Below are 19,750 nucleotides of genomic sequence, written 5' to 3'. Positions count from 1 at the left end.
AAAACTTTAAATTCATACATCCCTGGAGACACATTAGAGATATGTACCCTGCAAGACGAGGATACTGGAGACCCAGAAAGTATACTTAGATAAAGATATATTAGAAACCAGTGCAGCTTCGCGCCACTTTTATTCTTACTTCAGACAAAGCTCGAAATACGAAACAAAATGGATCCATTCTTATTTTATCTTAAAGGGACTGTAGGTGTATTTTCAATCTACTGAAACTCTTTTAATTGCTAAATGCTACGTTTCAACTGTTATATATTCGGGTCCGTCCTAGAGAACGATTTTTGGACCCCCTCCCCCCCCCCCATCCTATCAATTTTGTACATGGATCTTACAGAAAGTGCCTGTCCTAGCTGCAGCGTTCGGCCCAGACAATTTCTTAACCTAACATAACCCTAAATAATGCTAAATAAATACTAATTTGGTCATGTACAAAATAGATAGGAGGGGGGTAGCCAGGGGGAGGGGGTCCAAAAATCGTTCTCTAGGAAATTATCGTTGAGTGTGAGAAAATAAAAATATACTTTTGAATGTTTGAAGACCGCTTTTAACGTATTTAATGGTCGGTACGTAAGTAACAGATTAGCTTTGTTGTGTACAGGCCACGGTTTAGATGAATTCAAGTGTGATCCGATATGTTTAAACAGAGAGATCTTATTGTTTTTCAAAACTAGTGAATCCGTTAGGGGTTAAAACTTACGAACTAATAAACAGTCTTAACGTATTTTTCTTTATTTTTGCTCAAATAAAAAGGTCAATAGGGTACTAAATCGGTCTTATCGCACTCTAAATAGAGTCTCACTAAAAATGATGTCACAAAAATTCTTTACATAGCAAAAACATCACTGAGCAAAAAAATAATTTATTTAAATAAGACTTTAATTAATTAAAACAAATATTAATTCATTATAATAAATTATCGATGGTATTATTCGAGTGGGTGTTGAGTTTATACTTTTATATTTTGCTATTTCATGAGCAAATATTTGGCGTTATTGTTTATAACAAGTTAAATAATGTGATGAGTCAGAGGGATGGATGCCAGAATTAGGTCTGTTCAGAGGGATGAATGCCAGAATTAGGTCTGTTCAGAGGGATGGATGCCAGAATTAGGTCTGTTCAGAGGGATGGATGCCAAAATTAGGTCTGTTCAGCTGAAAAACATGCCAGAAGTTGTCTGGAGGAGTATTTCTGATTTTGGTTTAATTCTTGAAAGAACCATCGAACCCTGTAAAGCCGGCCAGACGGAAGATGGGGTAGTAGCTCTGAAACATAAATCAAATAATCTTTTGAATTTTAATACAGGCGGTCAAAAAAAGAAAAGAAGGATTTACAAAATGCGGTTGGTCATCAAAACATTTAAAAATGTCTTCTTGGCAATTATCATTGGGTTTTATATTTTTACAATTATACCTAAATTTCAGTAATTGTAAAACTAAAGAAATCGGTATGAAATGTACGGGAAAGGTTTAAAAGAGCTCCAGATAAATAACTAAATGAAAAACTAAATATCTGCAAGCATTCCATTATCAGAAAGTTCAGAAAACGTAATTTTATAAATTTTCTTTCGATGTCTACGAAAATGTGGTCTAAACTGTAGTAAATCAAATTCTGGCATGAAAATTAGCGAAAACAAAACAAGAAAATGGTGGAGATTTGTTCTTAACGCTCTTGAAAAATTTAAGTATAATGATTTTTGCTGACCTTTTTGTCCAATTTGTTACACCAATTCCAGGCGCTAGTAAGTCTACCGTCAATACAGGACCCTAGAAGTAATAAACTAATTAATTTAAATATTTCGAATGATAAATTTAAAAAAATTAATATAGACATAAGTACATTTCATTTGTCATTAGCCCTACACAAATTACAATACACAGCCGATAAGGCTGTATTAATTGATAGGCCCTACACAAATTACAATACACATTTAAAAATAATTAATTAATTACAAAAAATTTAAAACAAAGGAAAGATAAAAAATCGACGAAATGTTGTTTTAAATGTAGTAATTTGTATGTCACAATACAATAATAATAAACAAACGAAACCATCAACTGGTTATATAACATATACATTTATTTACTCAACAATCCCTTGGAGGACTAGTGTGAGGCATGTGTGTATTTTGTATAGAAATCGTAAATTCACATGTAAATGGTAAATTCTCTGTGTAAATGACATACATTATCATCCCTGCTGTGTATCTTATTAACTTGATATAACTTAAATTTAAATGCAAATTGTAAATCCTCTGTGTAAAGGTATATCCATGTGTAAAATATTTATTTTTTTTAAGTGTAAATGTGAATGTAAATTGTAAATCCTTTATGTTAAGACACAAGCTTATTTCCCTGTGAAAAATATTTAATTCATGTTATGTAAGTGTAAATGTAAATGTAAATGTAAATGTAAATGTAAATGTAAATGTAAATGTAAATGTAAATGTAAATGTAAATGTAAATGTAAATGTAAATGTAAAGGTATATCCATGTGTAAAATATTTATTTTTTTTAAGTGTAAATGTGAATGTAAATTGTAAATCCTTTATGTTAAGACACAAGCTTATTTCCCTGTGAAAAATATTTAATTCATGTTATGTAAGTGTAAATGTAAATGTAAATGTAAATGTAAATGTAAATGTAAATGTAAATGTAAATGTAAATGTAAATGTAAATGTAAATTGTAAATCAAGTTTTCGCTTCTCTGGACATAAAAGAAATTCGACATTTTAGTTTTTTAAACCAAACATATCCCCCCCTTAAAAATCATTGAGTTCCCCAATTTGTCGAGTGAAACAATTTTTAGTTCGCATACATCTCTAATACCTTGGAGAAAAGTAAATTTTAAAAAAATTCTTTACCCCTGTAAGAAGAAAACAAGGGAAAGTATATATTTAGACACTTTTCCCCAAAACCGTACATTTCTCCACACACAAAATTCAGCGAAAAAGCCCCGTAAATTTACCTGCATCGTAGAAATTGTCTGCACCAGATCCATCAAAGGCATGCTTATAGAAATCCTTAAAAAAATATTTACATTGAAAAACAAAAAATCAGCGAAACAAAATAAGAAAAATTATTTATAATTTCTTTAAGTGTCCAAAAAATCAGTAAATCTTAAAGAAATGTTCACTAGATCAGGACCCAATATTTTTCAGGACGGGTCCAGGATCCGGATCAAAATTGAATGGATCCATAGTCCCATATAATACTTTATCCCAAAAAGTTTATTTGCAACTGAAAATCTTTTCTTTTTCCTGCTTTAAAAGGAATGATACCCTTAACAAGTATTACTTCAATGGGACCAAAAGTATTATTAGCAGGGGGATGGTTTTCATATATTTTAATGGCAACCATAAAACCACGAATGGAGTTAGACATCACGCCGCGCCCGTGAGTACCTTCCTATCTAAATGATACAAGGTCATGTTCAGGTAAGGCCTGGTAAAATGTCTATTGTCTACTGTACCTGGAGAATATCCAGTTGGCAGTCTTTTACTGAACCGTAAACTTTCTCTATCATTTCAGATACGTCGCTATTCTCATCAGCTGCAAAAATTACACATTAATCAATTAATCAATCAATCAATTTGCCGACAAATCCATCAACCAATCCATCAATCCATCAATTAATCCATCAATCAATCCATCAATCCATCAATCCATCAATCAATTCATCAATCAATTCATCAATCAATCCATTAATCCATCAACCAATCTATCCTTACATAAATCAGTCCATCAATCAATCCATCAATTAGTCAATCAATTCTTCATCAATCAATCAATCAATCAATCAATCAATCAATCAATCAATCAATCAACCAACCAACCATACAAACTATCATTAAATCATTAAATCATTAAATCATTAAATCATTGAATCAATATATCATTAAATCATTAAATCAATCATTAAATCAATAATCAATAAATCAATTAATCAATATTTTACATAAATTCACTTCAACTTTTCTATGCTATGTCCAAATAATTTTAGCTCTTCTAATTTAAACCTTTTTTAATCACACACAAAAAATAAAACTGAAAAGAACAAATAAATTAAAATATTTAATGTTTACCTAATCTTGGGATCGATTCTATAACGTTGACAATAGGATTAAGAATTCGGGGAACCTGCAACAGAAATTATTTAGATAAAAACAATATGTTTATGAAATATTTTGTAAATCAGAAATTTATTAAAATTATAAAACTCTGGAAAAAGAGATGGTGTTTCTCCGGACATGGGTATAATAACTTTCCTTTTTGAAATTTCTTTACTAGTTTATAAAATTGATGACATCTTAAACATACATTTTAAAGATTTGTCTCAAAATATTTTTCATAAAAAAAGGCTGTAATTAACAACTTGACAAATTTCCTAGTAAAAAGTACATATTATCATCAATTTCCATCCGTTGTCAGCACATTTTTTCTTTAAGACAAACGTTGGTGCTTAAAACATACAATCTATACTGTGAACAATAACGTTGACAATATTAGTAAAATATTTTGATGCGTTATCTTTTCTTTCGGAAAAATCTTTGTTTAAAACCTTCTCTATCACAATTTCTAGGGAGGGTATCACAAATACCGAACTAACAAAGAAAACAAAAACAAAGTTGATTTTTCATAAATATGTTTTAATTGTTATGATCTGAGAGTTACTTATAAAATATTTATTCCTGTTTCGAGGATTTTTGGTACTGAAGACGACATTTTCATATTTTCCAGGAATGTTCGAAAACAAGTTGGAAGCTAAATATTATTTTAAAAAATAAAATCAAAACATATTATGAAAAATCGACTATATACAAATGTGGCGAAAGATAATCGATGACTGTAGGTTGTAATATCTGAATGATTTGTTTGAAATTGAATAGATTTTTTACGGTCTAAGTCGTATGTTGCATCTTTCTGAATTTGTATGGACACTACGTTCTTCGGTATGAGTCGTTTTTAACAATTTTCTCCTTATAGACGCAACAGCTAGAAGTAAGATTAGTAGCGATCAAAAGCGCTTAAGCATTAAGCATTAAGCATTATCGCATTAAGCCTATACCCCCTTTCATTTTTCGCGAACACTCCCTTTAACTATGGAGAAAAAGATTTTCAAAAATGGAAGGGGGGGGAAATGATTTTTCAAAAAAATATATTAAGAATACGAGGTTAAATTCTGAGAGATATCACCAGTTTCAAAGCTCGAATCGATCCGGATCGTGAGATCTTTAACTAGTACATTATATCACTACCACTAAGCTAACCTGAGTGTATTTATCAATGAATGTGAGCGCATTAGGAACATTATGATCACCAAGATGAACAACACTAGATCCAATCCAGCTTCCAACCTTACGCTGGGACCTAATCAATGAATCAATGAATGAATCAATCAATGAATCAATCAATAAATCAATCAATAAATCAATCAATCAATCAATGAATGAATCAATCAACCTATTTTGATAGATCAATGCAAATTTTTAATTCCGCAAATTTTATAATGTAAAATAAATATTTTTCAGAAAAAAATTATTTTTTAGAACAGTTACCTATGCAGAATTTCATGCATAGCCCTGCCAATCCTAGGCGCAGACTGTACCCTGTTTAATCCTTGTCCGGTATCCCGTAGACTGTAGTAGTTTCCAGGGTCTAGCAGATCCTAGAGAATATCAATCAATCCATCAATCCATCAACCAATCATTTAACCAATCAACCAATTATTTAACCTATCAACCAATCATTTAATCAACCAACCAACCAACCAACCAACCAACCAACCAACCAACCAACCAACCAACCAACCAACCAACCAACTCAACCAACGAGTACCTCTTCAGCAAGACACCAGAGTTTAAACATATCAGTTTGTATTTCTCTCCACAAAGTTAAAGACTGTAGAGCATACTGAAACTGCTGACTATGACCATGAGACAATCGAGCACCTAAACATTAAAATCAAGATAAAAATCAAAATTAAATAATAAGAATTAATAATCAAATCAGGATCAAGATGGTTCGAATTAAATAAAGTCGAAGATGAGGATAATTAAGATCAAGATACGGATTAAGATCAAATAAAAATGGAGATCTGGACAAACATAAAAATGAAGATTAAGTTAAAGATGAAGATCAAAACAAGTAAGATCAAGTCAAGATGAAGATCAAGACAAGGATGAGGATCAAGAAAAGGATGAAGATAAAGAAAAGGATTGAGATCAAGACAAGGATGCAGATCAAGATAAGGATGGAGATCAATATATGGATGGAGATCAAGACAAGGAAAAAGATCAAGATCAAGATAAGGATGGAAATCAAGATAAAGATGAAGATCGAGATAAGGATGAAGATCAAGATAAGGATGGAGATCAAGATAAGGATGAAGATCAAGATAAAGATGTAGATCAAGACATGGATGAAGGTTAAGATTATGAAGATTTAGATAAGAATGAAGATCAAGATAAGGATGAAGTTAGATCAAGAAAAGAATGAAGATCAAGACAAGGATCAAGATCAAGAAAAGGATCAAGATCAAGGCAAGGATGAAAATCAAGATAAAGATGAAGATTAAAACAAGGATGATGATCAAGATAGAGATGAAGATCAAGACAAAGATGAAGATCAAGACAAGTATGAAGATCAAGATAAAGATGAAGATCAAGACAAGAAGAAGATCAAGATAATAATTTAGATAAAACAAGAACGAAGATCAAAATAAGGATGAAGATCAAAAATAATAATAAGTTAAAAATAAAAATTAACAATGTTTTATCAACTACCTTTAGATCCTGCCCGGATCGCAAGAGATCTCCGACAATCATTTGGAAGGTTTTCAGGGAAGTTAACAGTAAGATACTCGATCATATGATCAACTGGATCTCTGTTGAATAACAGGAAGGATGCATTGTCACCTAAAGAAGTAAATATAAAAACTAGTTAGGGAAAAAATTAAATTAAAAAAATAAACCATAAAATTAGACTGCAAAGGTAAGTGGACTAAAAAAATAAGAAATATATGTTTAAGCCCCCCACACTTTTTGAACCCAGGCCGCTAACGGATCAAAATGCGGCCATCGTTAAAGAATACATCAAGATTATTTCATCTCGTTTAAGAATTTCCATTATTACATTTTTTTCTCCTAGCATTATCAAATTCTGACAAACAAACAAACTTGTCGGTTTTCTTTCTCGAAAAAATAAATCGTTGATTGTACTCTATATGGAGGATTAGTCGTTAAAAATACACTGACAACACTTTAAAGATCTAGAATAAAAAGTGAAAACTGAAAATTTTGAATTGGAATAGAAGCTCCCCCAGCTTAAATTTTCGAGAATTCACCCCCTTCCTCCGGGAGCATTTTGTAGGTTTAGAGAAATTAAATGGAAAATTTCCCAAAAAAAACGGTGTTAAGCATTTTCCCAAAGGCGACTTCCCGAGTGACCATTCCGAAGTGGCAATTTCCCAAATGTGTAATTTCCACAGCGGCAACTTCCCAAAGGTTGGGTTAGACCTTTTCCAAGGCGCAGCAGGTTGTAATGGGGAACGACACGGGTGGGCTAGGGGGGCCAATCACTGCGGTTAAGATAGACTTGAGAAGTTGCCGCTTGGGAAATAGCACAGACGGGAAGTTGCCACTTGGGAAAATACCCTTAGGAAGTTGCCACTTGGGAAAATACCCTTAGGAAGTTGACACTTGGGAAAATACTATTAGGAAGTTGACACTTGGGAAAATACACTTAGGAAGTTGACACTTGGGAAAAAAATATTGGGAAAATACTTAACATCGTAAAAACATTCGATTCCAAATCCAGCGATTAAATCCCTTTACAACATATTAAAAAAAATTTAGTTTGAAGAGATACCTATTGAGTAAAGACACCACTCGATCTCATCTTCTGACATTGTATCACTAGAGAACTTGTTGATTAATCGTTTCACTGCTGCTTCTTTTAGTCGGATAGCGTGCTGGACCTCAGATCTGGTTCGACCTCTAAACGTAAATCAATCAATCAATCATTTAATAATCAATCAATCAATTCATCAATCAATTCATCAATCAATAGCTGTTGTTACTGTGATTATATATCTACCTGTCTACTATAGCTGTTGTTGCTGTGATTGTATATCTACCTGTCTATTATAGCTGTTGTTGCTGTGATTATATATCTACCTGTCTACTATAGCTGTTGTTGCTGTGATTATATATCTACCTGTCTACTATAGCTGTTGTTGCTGTGATTATATATCTACCTGTCTATTATAGCTGTTGTTGCTGTGATTATATATCTACCTGTCTTTTATAGCTGTTGTTGCTGTGATTATATATCTACCTGTCTACTATAGCTGTTGTTGCTGTGATTATATATCTACCTGTCTACTAAAGCTGTTGTTGCTGTGATTATATATCTACCTGTCTATTATAGCTGTTGTTGCTGTGATTATATATTTACCGGTCTATTATAGATGTTGTTACTGTGATCATATATCTACCTGTCTATTATAGCTGTTGTTGCTGTGATTATATATTTACCGGTCTATAATAGCTGTTGTTACTGTGATTATATATCTACCTGTCTATTATAGCTGTTGTTGCTGTGATTATATCTGGATGTTTGAGAAGGTTTAAACAGTCTCGTTCTCGGAGAAAATCATTCACAGTCAGAACCTTCTTTACAAACTTAAACTCTAACAAAAACAATTACAAATGTTTCTTTTAAGACCTTAAACAAATTTGAAAGCAGAAATCTAAATCATTTAAGTAAGGATCATTTAGAATTCAAACTAAGTTACAAATACAAATATTTGATTTAGTTTGAAAGTAAGAAAAAAATTCATAGTTTCTTTGTAATTGTAAGAAAAATGTTGTCCAACATTATCTTTTTTAAAAATTTGATGAAGAAATACCGATAAACAAATAGTTAGTTTGAACAAAACCAATCTTTACTGAACTTAATTGATCCGAAATTTGGAAACCCAACTTGATATAAAATCCAATTTAAGCAATGATTTTGTATTTATGTCCCTAGAAGTCTCTGTATATCAGGATTCTGACTGTCCATCAACATATGAACCAGCTTCCCATAGTCTTAACAAACACAATCAATTAATCATTCAATATTTGAACCTCACTCACTCAACCCACCCAGCCATCCCCCCACACAGCCTACCCACCCACACACACGTCCATAATCAACTAATCAATCGATCAGTTAATCAATTATCACTTAAACAAGAAGTTCTTGAATCAATCTACTGATTAATGTATCAATTAGTCAACAAAAATCAGATTCTTGTGAAACATTGGAGGAATATAAATTTTCTAGAAAAATCTATTTCCCCCACCCCCTCCTTATTTGTTGAATTGGGTAAAGTAAATGTTTTTTTATGATAAAATAAATATATTTTTGGATAAAAAGAATCGATAAGGTTGAAAACCAGGGAATAGGAAGAAATGGCGCTGGTCTGGCATGAGAAAGCCAGTCTCACTGCTTTGCAGACAATTTCGGTAAACCTAACGCACACTCTTTAAGTACAGACACACAACATGACTACAGTCAAGGAAATTGCAGAACAATGTTGTTAATTATAATTAAGCTTGAATAACGACCAGTTTTTTGTAAACTTTAATCAAATTATATTCTTTGCATGACAATTTGGCATGTGTTGATTTAAAAATATAAATAATATAGTACATGTATATTAAACTTATTTTTAAGTAAATAATTAACAATAAACAAATGTACTCTCCTGCAAATACCGAGATTCGTACATGTACTGTTTATACCTACAGTACACGCCTTCGGTTCGGTAAACTTTACAAACACTCTTTTGGTACAGACACACACACGTTTCCGCCCCCTGATGAAAACATTTGAATTTTGATGACAAATTTTTCTTTCGTTGTAATATGCTTATGTCTCTTTTCACTCGATATTGATAATAATAATTGAGAGAAATGAATGAAAACACCCCACTTGGCACCCCAAGATAAGTATATATGAATGAATTTTTTAATCCTGCAGTATGACTACAAATGAATGGAAAAATACACGCATTATCCAAATGAATGATTAAATACAAACGCATTATCCAAATAAATAAATTAATTAATTAAATGGTCAACAATTACTCCATGCAAATCCAGATACCCAAAATAGTTTAAGGATTTCCCCAAATCTGACCCTTGTTGGGAATGGAAACCCAAATTGGCAGTTCTGTGGGCCATGTGCCAAGTTTAACAATACTAATGAATAAACTCTCTCACCTGTTCTCATACACTCCGGATTAAGGATTTTGTGTCTCCGACCAATCTCAAATACTGTAGAGAAATATTCAGCATTTTCCTGTACAACCAATGTATTTGTATTTTACATTATTTAACTAAAAATTTGCCTTTTGCATCTTGAATCGTGAATTTATGTAAAATTGTACAACTTACGTCAATGTAAAATATTTGAATCTTACATTAATTGAAAAAAAATGTGATCTGAAATCTATGTAAAATATTTGTATCTTGAATCTATGCAACATATACAACTTACATTAATAAAGAATATTTGTATCTTACATCAATATAAAACTAAAATATTTACAACTTACATTAATAAAACATATTTGTATCTTACATCAATATAAAACTAAAATATTTACAACTTACATTAATAGAACATATTTGTATCTTTTATCAATATAAAACTAAAATATTTACAACTTACATTTATAAAAAATATTTGTATCTTACAACAATATAAAACTAAAATATTTACAACTTACATTAATAAAACATATTTGTATCTTACATCAATATAAAACTAAAATATTCATAACTTACTTTAATAAAGAATATTTGTATCTTACATCAATATAAAACTAAAATATTAACAACTTACTTGAATAAAGAATATTTGTATCTTACATCAATATAAAACTAAAATATTTACAACTTACTTTAATAAAGAATATTTGTATCTTACATCAATATAAAACTAAAATATTTACAACTTATACTAATAAAACATATTTGTATCTTACATCAATATAAAACTAAAATATTTACAACTTACTTTAATAAAGAATATTTGTATCTTACATCAATTTAAAACTAAAATATTTACAACTTACATTAATAAAAAATATTTAAATATTTTACATATACAGGTATAATTTGTAATGCGTACAATAACTCAAAATATTTTCATAAAAATGCGACATTTTTTATTTTTAGAACAAATTATTTAATTACCTCAAAACTTCTGTCTTTTATCATTTTCTGTCCTGTCTCATAATCGGCTGCAACCGCTAATCCTGGAAAATTTTGTAAATCTTTAAGCCTGAAGTTTCTGAGGTAGTTTGTTTTGTGTGAAGTATCGTTATTCGTTATTCTTGCAGGAAATGACATTCACGGCACATGGGATGTCGAAGAGGAATAACATTTTTCTGCGTAAGATTTAAATCAATGCATGATCCGACTTCTAATCAAAAATATGCAGGGTGGGAAAACTCAGGGATTCTATGCGTTATTTTTAAGTAACCCTTTATTTTAAGTGTTGGATTCTCAATTCAAATCTTAAATCTGAGCAATAAAGGAGAAGATACTGTCGTCTTTCCATATAAGAAGTGTTTAATTCTGTAAATTACGTTTTTTAATTTTCTGCTGCTGAAGTCCGCTAGTCACTTGTAAACCGAAACCCCAATTTATAATGATCCAGTTTTGCCAGAAAAAAATAGGATATTACATCATGATGTTGCTCAGATAAATTTTAAAGTGTCGCTTTGTGAATAGGACATGTCGTCGTCCCTTAAAATAACGTCTACAGACCCAAAGCCGAGTTAACCTGAGAGAATGGCGCAAATATCCCTGAGCTGTTCATGTATCCGCCCAGTCTTTGATTTCCAGGAGAGGATATCCACCTTATCCGTATACTCGCTCACATTCAGGGTAGCCTCACTCAACCTAGGATACAAATATGTTCACTCACATTCAGGGTAGCCTCACTCAACCTAGGATACAAATATATTTACTCACATTCAGGGTAGCCTCACTCAACCTAGGATACAACTAAATTAACTCACATTCAGGGTAACCTCACTCAACCTAGGATACAACTAAATTAACTCACATTCAGGGTAGCCTCCCTCAACCTAGGATACAAATATGTTTACTAAAATATAAATATCAATCCAGAATACAAATATATTAACTCATATTTAAGGTAGCCTCACTCAATCCAGAATACAAATATATCAACTAATATCTAGGGAAGCCTCACTCAACCTAGGATACAAATATATCAACTAATATCTAGGGAAGCCTCACTCAACCTAGGATACAAATATATCAACTAATATCTAGGGAAGCCTCACTCAACCTAGGATACAAATATATCAACTAATATCTAGGGCAGCTTCACTCAACCTAGGATACAAATATATCAACTAATATCTAGGGAAGCCTCACTCAACCTAGGATACAAATATATCAACTAATATCTAGGGCAGCTTCAGTCAACCTAGGATACAAATATATCAACTAATATCTAGGGTAGCCTCACTCAACCTAGGATACAATTATATCAACTAATATCTAGGGAAGCCTCACTCAACCTAGGATACAATTATATCAACTAATATCTAGGGAAGCCTCACTCAACCTAGGATACAAATATATCAACTAATATCTAGGGAAGCCTCACTCAATCCAGAATACAAATATATCAACTAATATCTAGGGAAGCCTCACTCAATCCAGAATACAAATATATCAACTAATATCTAGGAAAGCCTCACTAACCTAGGATACAATTATATCAACTAATATCTAGGGAAGCCTCACTCAATCCAGAATACAAATATATCAACTAATATCTAGGGCAGCTTCACTCAACCTAGGATACAATTATGTTAACTAACACGCGGAAGTGCCCGGGATTGCCTCTAAAATTTTATAAATCGAAATTCAAACAAAATGTTGAATTTTTCTAGAAAAATTTCGAATTTTCGAACAACATTTTTTTTAGCTAATTTTACCCCCGGGGTACTCAAGAGTTCCCTCAAAAATTTCAGCCCCTTCGGTTATTAATATATTCTCTTTGGTCAGGCCGTTTGGTCAGCTATTATAGCTGACATAAATATGAACGAAGAGCTTTATTATATAGATATCTAGGGTAGCCTCACTCAATCCAGGATACAAATATATAAACTAAAAAACCTTGCACATAATTAACATTTTATCGCAATAAAACCATAAAACCAAGAATTTGGCCAATTAATGCCAAAAAAATAAAAAATCTGAAATTTCTTTCGTCGACTTAGTTCTCTCTCCTACCCCCCCCCCCCCCTTATATAAACAATATGATAATATTAAAAATATTAAACCATGAATACTGAATATATATTCTGATACAGCATTTACGGAGCTGACACAGAATTCTAAATAAAAACTTTTATTTGAATAACAGTTTAGTCATCATTTTTCTTTTTTATCATATAGAATTTGAAGAGTTCCTTCTTAAAATACTCTTCTACTTAAAATAAAAAATCTTTTAAAATTAATAATCTATATAATCATTGTTTACAGAAATTATGATTAAATATAAATATCCATTCGAAATTGTTCGGTAGCAGAGGCGCTAATATCTGGAAGTAATGGGGAGGGGGGGGCACCATTTCCTTGTTCTTTCACGATGCACTCCTGTATGCCGAGTCCATTAGCGCCTGATCGAATCAGGGTTCAGACATGTGTTTGGTGTCTATTCTGAAACATCAGAAACAGTATGGCGGTAGCATCTATCTATCTATCTAGCTCATTATTCAATTAGAGATATGAATCCTTAAATCAGCGCTATGAAAAAATGATTTTCAAAGATGGGGTTAAGGGGGAGAGAGAAATGATGCCCGAAGAAAATTTACCACTCTCTTTAAATCGTCCTACAACGGGATGACTGTTTGTACCTGAGCAGTTTCCGTTCTGACAAGGTGAGACGAAGAGGAATATATTTAACTCTCTCAGAGAACTCTGCTAGTTCAGAGTTACCCGATGCGCCATCCTCCTCACATTCAGCATTCATCTAGGGACAACAGACCGGGCGTATATTTTTCAGAATTAATCCCCCCCCCCCTCTTCTGGAGGTGAAGGGTTGGAATGATTTTGTATATCTGGGGGAACAAATAAAAAATTAGACATCAAAAGGCAAAATTTATTTTCATCCTTTTCGATACTTTTTACCCAATTTTTCTTGTCCCTTATGGATTAAAGAAAGCACCATTTATCTTTATGATTACATGAGTTGTTACAAACTCCTGGAGACTAGCGAGGTTTTTTTTAAATCGTTAAAAAGTTAGAAATCCATTATGGAAGCCATGGAAGCATTGTATATCAATACTTAATTTATCCGTCCTGAAAAAAAATTAGGGACAAATAAAATACAAAATAAATCTTTCATGTAAATATAATATTTAAAGTAAACGTATTTTTTCAGGGTTTTTATTTTAGATGCAGAATTTTTATTATAGATGCAGATTTTTTCGGGCGTTCTATTGAGTCTTTTAAATCATTCCTTACAAAAAAATAATATAAATTCTTTCCGCGCTATAGAAGGCGATAAGTCTTTCCCTGGGATATTTAGAAAGATGAAAATTTCCCTGTATGATACTTGAAAATTAAATCAAAATGATACCTAGAAGTGCTTCTATATAAATACTAAACAGATTTGTTTAAACTAAAAATTCAGTTCGATTTGGCAAATATAAAATGCAGAATCTTCCCTGCTATCAAATAGTTTTTACGTTGGCATATGTAAGTGAATCTACTCAATATAAAGCAACATTTATCAATACCTTTTCTTCTCTAAATGAAATTGGAAAAAATATGCCGGTTAAGAGAGTTTTATAAATAACTTGCAATCATCCAGAAAAAATGTTTATTAAAAATTAAACTTTACTAGATTTTTAGAACAGATTAAAAAATATATTTAAAAAATTAATTCTGAACCCCCTAGGCTTAGCACGTCAATATAATTACCAAAACCATACTGTAGTCCTTGAATTAGCACACGGGAAATTTTCATCTTTTTAAATTTCCCAGGGAAAGACTTGACACCTTAATAACTGGAGTATACCTCTACATCAGTAGTTATATCTATATCTAGAGCTCCTCTCGCGTCAAAGTCTCCAACATTTTTCCCTATTTTATCCTCCGGACCTTCCCCTAGGAACTCTTTTACCAAGCTAGCAGCAGATACGTTAGGTCCAAGATCCTAAAATAATCAAGAATATAATATGTGTTGTTATCACTTTTGCAAATTCAAAGATAGACCAGTGGTTTTGGGGAAATAACAAGATATTATTGATATTTCTTGTCATAACAAAATATTCTAGTGATAAATTGAAAACTACTAGACTTGTGTTCCTAGTTGCAGAATAAAGGGTATTGTGAATATTATAAAAACGGTGAACAGTCCCATTTAGTATTACATCCTCAATTTTCTTTTTTGTTCTTTTTTAATACCTAAAAAATGTCTTTGAATTTTTTCAGAACTAATGGAAAAAACATTGCATTATGTTTTAGCAAAGTTAGTGAAATCCTCTAAGGAAAACATTTTTAATTATAAGTATTTATATCCGGAAGATTTTGGCTTCCTGTATCCGGGTCCGCAAAAATATGCGGATCCACGGACCCGGATCCAAGGGGTAAAATATCACCAAAAACTGCAAAAAAAGAGATTATACTCAAAAAACCCAAAGCGGATTTTTTTTTTTTTAAAGAGAGATTATAAGAATTTCCTCATTTCTGAATGGTTCAACAAGTTTAAGGATAAAAAAAGCGAAAAAATAAATTAAAAATTTGAAAATTATTTTTTTGTTAAAGAAATTTAGTAAATCAAAAATGACTTGGATCCGGATCCGGATTTGGATCCGGATCCATTTTTTCCAGTGCGGATCCAGGATCCGGATCCGCATCAAAATTAAATGGATCCTAAGCACTGCAGAACCTTAGTTTTCAAATGGACTTTCGTCTGTTTGTACTTAAAACCTTAAGCAATGTAAAATATGAATACCTTTCCATATTTTTCTACCACAGCCTGAAGCAGCATCTTCTCTCTGTGTCTGAAGGCCTTGGATATCGGTATTCCATCCACCATCGGCTCGACACCCTGCATGAATCCATAACAATTGATTAAAACCTTCAAAAAAAGTTACCGGTGTCATATTAAAAAGCGTCCGAGAAAGATAGTGCCCGGTCTACTGTGTTTCGGATTGAGTTTATGTTTTGATTATTTTCAGAAATCCTGGCGGAGTAAATAAGAAAATTACTGATTTTATTTAATAAAGGTGGATTTTATATCACATTATAATTCAGATAAAATTAAAGCCAATATAAACCAATATTTAGTACATCGAAGTTAAAGATAAAACATTAACATCTTTGCGTTGAGGTTGACTTGAAATTACGCAAAATAATTCCCTTTAACTCGAATTTAATTAAATCCATTCGAATTCTAAAACCTATAAACATTTATATTTCTTATTTACATGTAACCTTTTGTTCTTGATCTTTTTGAGTGATGTGGGCTTCCGCCTTCCCATCCAGCACATCCGCTAGACTGGGTCCAGACAATCCGGCCATTCTAAATATTTGCTAGATTCTGAAATAATATTAGTACATTAAAAAGTCAAATTTTAGTAGCGAGTCTAAGATTAATTGTTTCAGTTAAAAATACTGAACGTCCTAAAAGGAGTGGGTATATTCCTAGAGAACGATTTTTGAAGTCAATAAAGAAAGCTTTAACAATATTGTAAACCATAGGGCCATTAAAAGAGGTCAATATGGTCTTATTTCAAAGAAATAAACGATTTAATTTTATGCTTTTTTGGGCTGATTACTATTTGAGGTGGTGGAGATTACCAATTGAGGAGCGCGCTTGCCGCAAAACAGATTTGGGTGGCGGTGATTACTATTTGAGGAACTCTGGACTCCCTCCCTCGCCCCCTAGCCAATTCTAGCCGCAGCGTACGGTCCAGAAAGTGTCTTAACCTAACCTAACCCTAAATAATGCTAAATGATTAATTTGGTCATGTACAAAATTGATAGGAGGGAGGAGGGGGGGCCTGGGGGGTCTAAAAATCGTTCAAACCCCAGTTAAAAATACTGAACGTCCTAAAGGAGTGTAATTGCGGCGAAGCGCAATTCACCAACTCTCCATGTAAAGATGGAAACGCCCGATTTAGAGTGGTACACTTGAATCATTAATCTAAACAAAATGTGGAAGCTTGTTTTTTAGACTCCAAAAAAATTCGGATAGTTTGTCCATTGTTTAACACGAGAAAAAAAATGCACATTTCACACAAAAATGGGGTCCAAAATCGTTCTTTAGGACGGACCTAATGTATTTGTCAATCATTATTGCAATCCATCAAGGACCAATTTTATGTTTTAAATATGTCTGAATTACTTGCTTGTCGAGATATTTACCTAAGAAATTGCAGAAACTGTAAAACAGATTTGATTTCAACCACTATAATATAGTCTATAATTTCAAAATAAACATATTCATACAAATAAAAATGTTGCTGCGACTTGTGAGAGACATTTTATTCATAATTCATTATTTCCGAATGCTCTATTAGACTAATACTATTCATAGAAATTATTTGGTTTGTACTTTGCAGTTCTAGTCAGCTGTTAAGATATTAAATGTCGTCCTCCATTTAATTATTTTTAATGGGGGATGGTGTATTTCTGGACCTACGCCCATCCGTCCTACTGCCCATCCGACCAACTAGCACGTGGTTTAATAGCTGCTAGATGGACTTCTGGCCGCAGCGCCCGTTCCCCCAGCATGTCCTAGCCGCGGAGTTCCGCCTCCTTGCCGTCTCATGGCCGCAGCGCTCGACCCAGAAATTCTCTGAACCTATAAATTCATAACCCTCAAATTACAAAAATAAACGGCTGTCATAGGTTGGATGTTCCAGCAGGTCGGATGTGCAGTATAGCGGATGGGCAATAGGACGGATGGGCAGTAGAGCAGATCAAATTGTTCCCCATCGGAGTGTAAACAACTTAAAGCATCGTGAATCCATCCATTTCAAAAGTTAAACAAAGAATATTTTCACATAAAGAATTAGTGACTTTCGTTAATAATTATAATTGTCATTCTTTTAAGAAGTTTAAAAAAACGTCTTAGGACTGTCCGACGATTTAACCCTCCAATTATATCTCTTATTAGATCGTAAGAATCTTTCCATTATAAAAATTCATTGTAATAATTCATATGTTATTATTTATATCATTTATTTCAGGAAATCAGTTGTTTATCTGTTCATTATTGAGAATCAATTGCTGCTATATACGACAACAACATTAAATTAAAATCTCAGAAAACAAAATTTTACGGAGATTACCAATTGAGGAGCGCGCTTGCCGCAAAACACATTTGGGTGGCGGTGATTATTCGTCGAGGAACTCTGGACTCCCCCCCTCACTACATGCACTTATTAAATTACGAATTAAGTGAAATGGTTCGTTTACACTGCACAATGGCTGTGTCTCATGTCCATTGGACTGTTTAAAGTCATAATTTAAGTCTAAAAGTCGTCTTCCTCTTACAGAGTTTTCTGGTTATCACTACATGATATCCAGTATTCTTCTACACAAATTTATCCCATCATCATTCCTTCATCTGTAATCTTCTAAACCATTGCTCATACATGTTGTCTATATCTTCAGCAATTTCATATTCAATATCTGTTATACTTTATTCACTTACCATAATACCTGTTACAAGACTGTCTTTGTGGAACTTCTATTTATCAAAAAATCGAGAATTTACTGACATTGATTCTCATAAAAACATCAATTTACTCCAAAATGATTTTTGAATCATGTATTTCCAAAATGTTTGTATTACATTTTTTTGCATATCAATTCTTTAGAAAAATTATTAAATATTTTAAAATTAATTCACTTAAAAGTGCATTTTTGTGCAGTTAAGGTTTCCCAGTTCAGTGTAATGTACGTTAATCTTTGACATTCTGTTACAAAAAAATAAACCTGTAGGTAGCGTTACAAAAATGTCGTTATTTAAAGTTACAAAAATTACATAAGTTAACGTTACAAAATAAGATATTCATTACAAAAAAACAATATTATCTATCATTGCAAACTTATGTTAATAACCAACATTTTTAGTATAACAAATTAACCTTAGAAATAATGTTATTTAACAGTAGAATATAACGTTATTTAATGTTAACAAATAACATTATTTAACATTCAGAAATAACATTATTTAACTTTAATAAATAACTTTATTGAACGTTAAAAATAACGTTATTTTACGTAAACAAATAATCTTATTTTGCATAATCAAAGTTAAAAGAAAATTTTTTTACATTCTGTAACATTACAATTGTTAATAACGTTAGGTAATGTTACCCTAAAGTTATGATTTAAAAATAGTAACGTTACTTGGTCACAGATTTGGCTCAGTGTTCGATGCAAAATTTCAAATTGATTTGTTTTCATATTCTATGGCTTGCCCTTGTGTTAAAAAAAGTTCTAACTTCTAAAAGCTGTAAAATAAACGATATGTGTCAATTCTTTGAATGTGTGCGGGAAGTTCGGGAAGCGGAAAGACAAATTCTATTCTTCTGTGTTATTTTCCCCATATTTAATAGTATATCTTTTTATCTATTTCTTAGCGTCAGTTAGTCCCTGACTTAATCATATTCACTATAG

The 19,750-nt window shown here is 32.0% G+C and overlaps 1 protein-coding gene across 1 annotated transcript; it reads right to left on the bottom strand.

The window, feature by feature from the left end:
• Positions 1 to 985: 985 nt before the first annotated feature.
• Positions 986 to 16,658, bottom strand: LOC111703891 (UPF0652 protein). The gene is made up of 19 exons (XM_023475977.1): positions 16,553 to 16,658; positions 16,071 to 16,166; positions 15,132 to 15,269; positions 13,966 to 14,081; positions 11,850 to 11,968; positions 11,258 to 11,319; positions 10,280 to 10,358; positions 9,038 to 9,100; positions 8,586 to 8,700; positions 7,878 to 8,005; positions 6,794 to 6,925; positions 5,847 to 5,959; positions 5,567 to 5,676; positions 5,279 to 5,378; positions 4,094 to 4,148; positions 3,481 to 3,560; positions 2,977 to 3,031; positions 1,714 to 1,775; positions 986 to 1,274 (listed from the first exon to the last, which is right to left on the bottom strand). The coding sequence occupies exons 1-19, from the start codon at positions 16,637 to 16,639 to the stop codon at positions 1,212 to 1,214; spliced, it is 1,773 nt and encodes a 590-aa protein (XP_023331745.1). The 5' UTR covers positions 16,640 to 16,658; the 3' UTR covers positions 986 to 1,211.
• Between the last annotated feature and the right edge of the window lie 3,092 nt (positions 16,659 to 19,750).

This window comes from Eurytemora carolleeae, unplaced genomic scaffold (assembly GCF_000591075.1).
Source record: "Eurytemora carolleeae unplaced genomic scaffold, Eaff_2.0 scaffold562, whole genome shotgun sequence".
Lineage (NCBI taxonomy): Eukaryota > Metazoa > Arthropoda > Copepoda > Calanoida > Temoridae > Eurytemora > Eurytemora carolleeae.
Note: the sequence above shows the minus strand (reverse complement) of the source record. Positions and strands in the feature narration are given on the sequence as shown.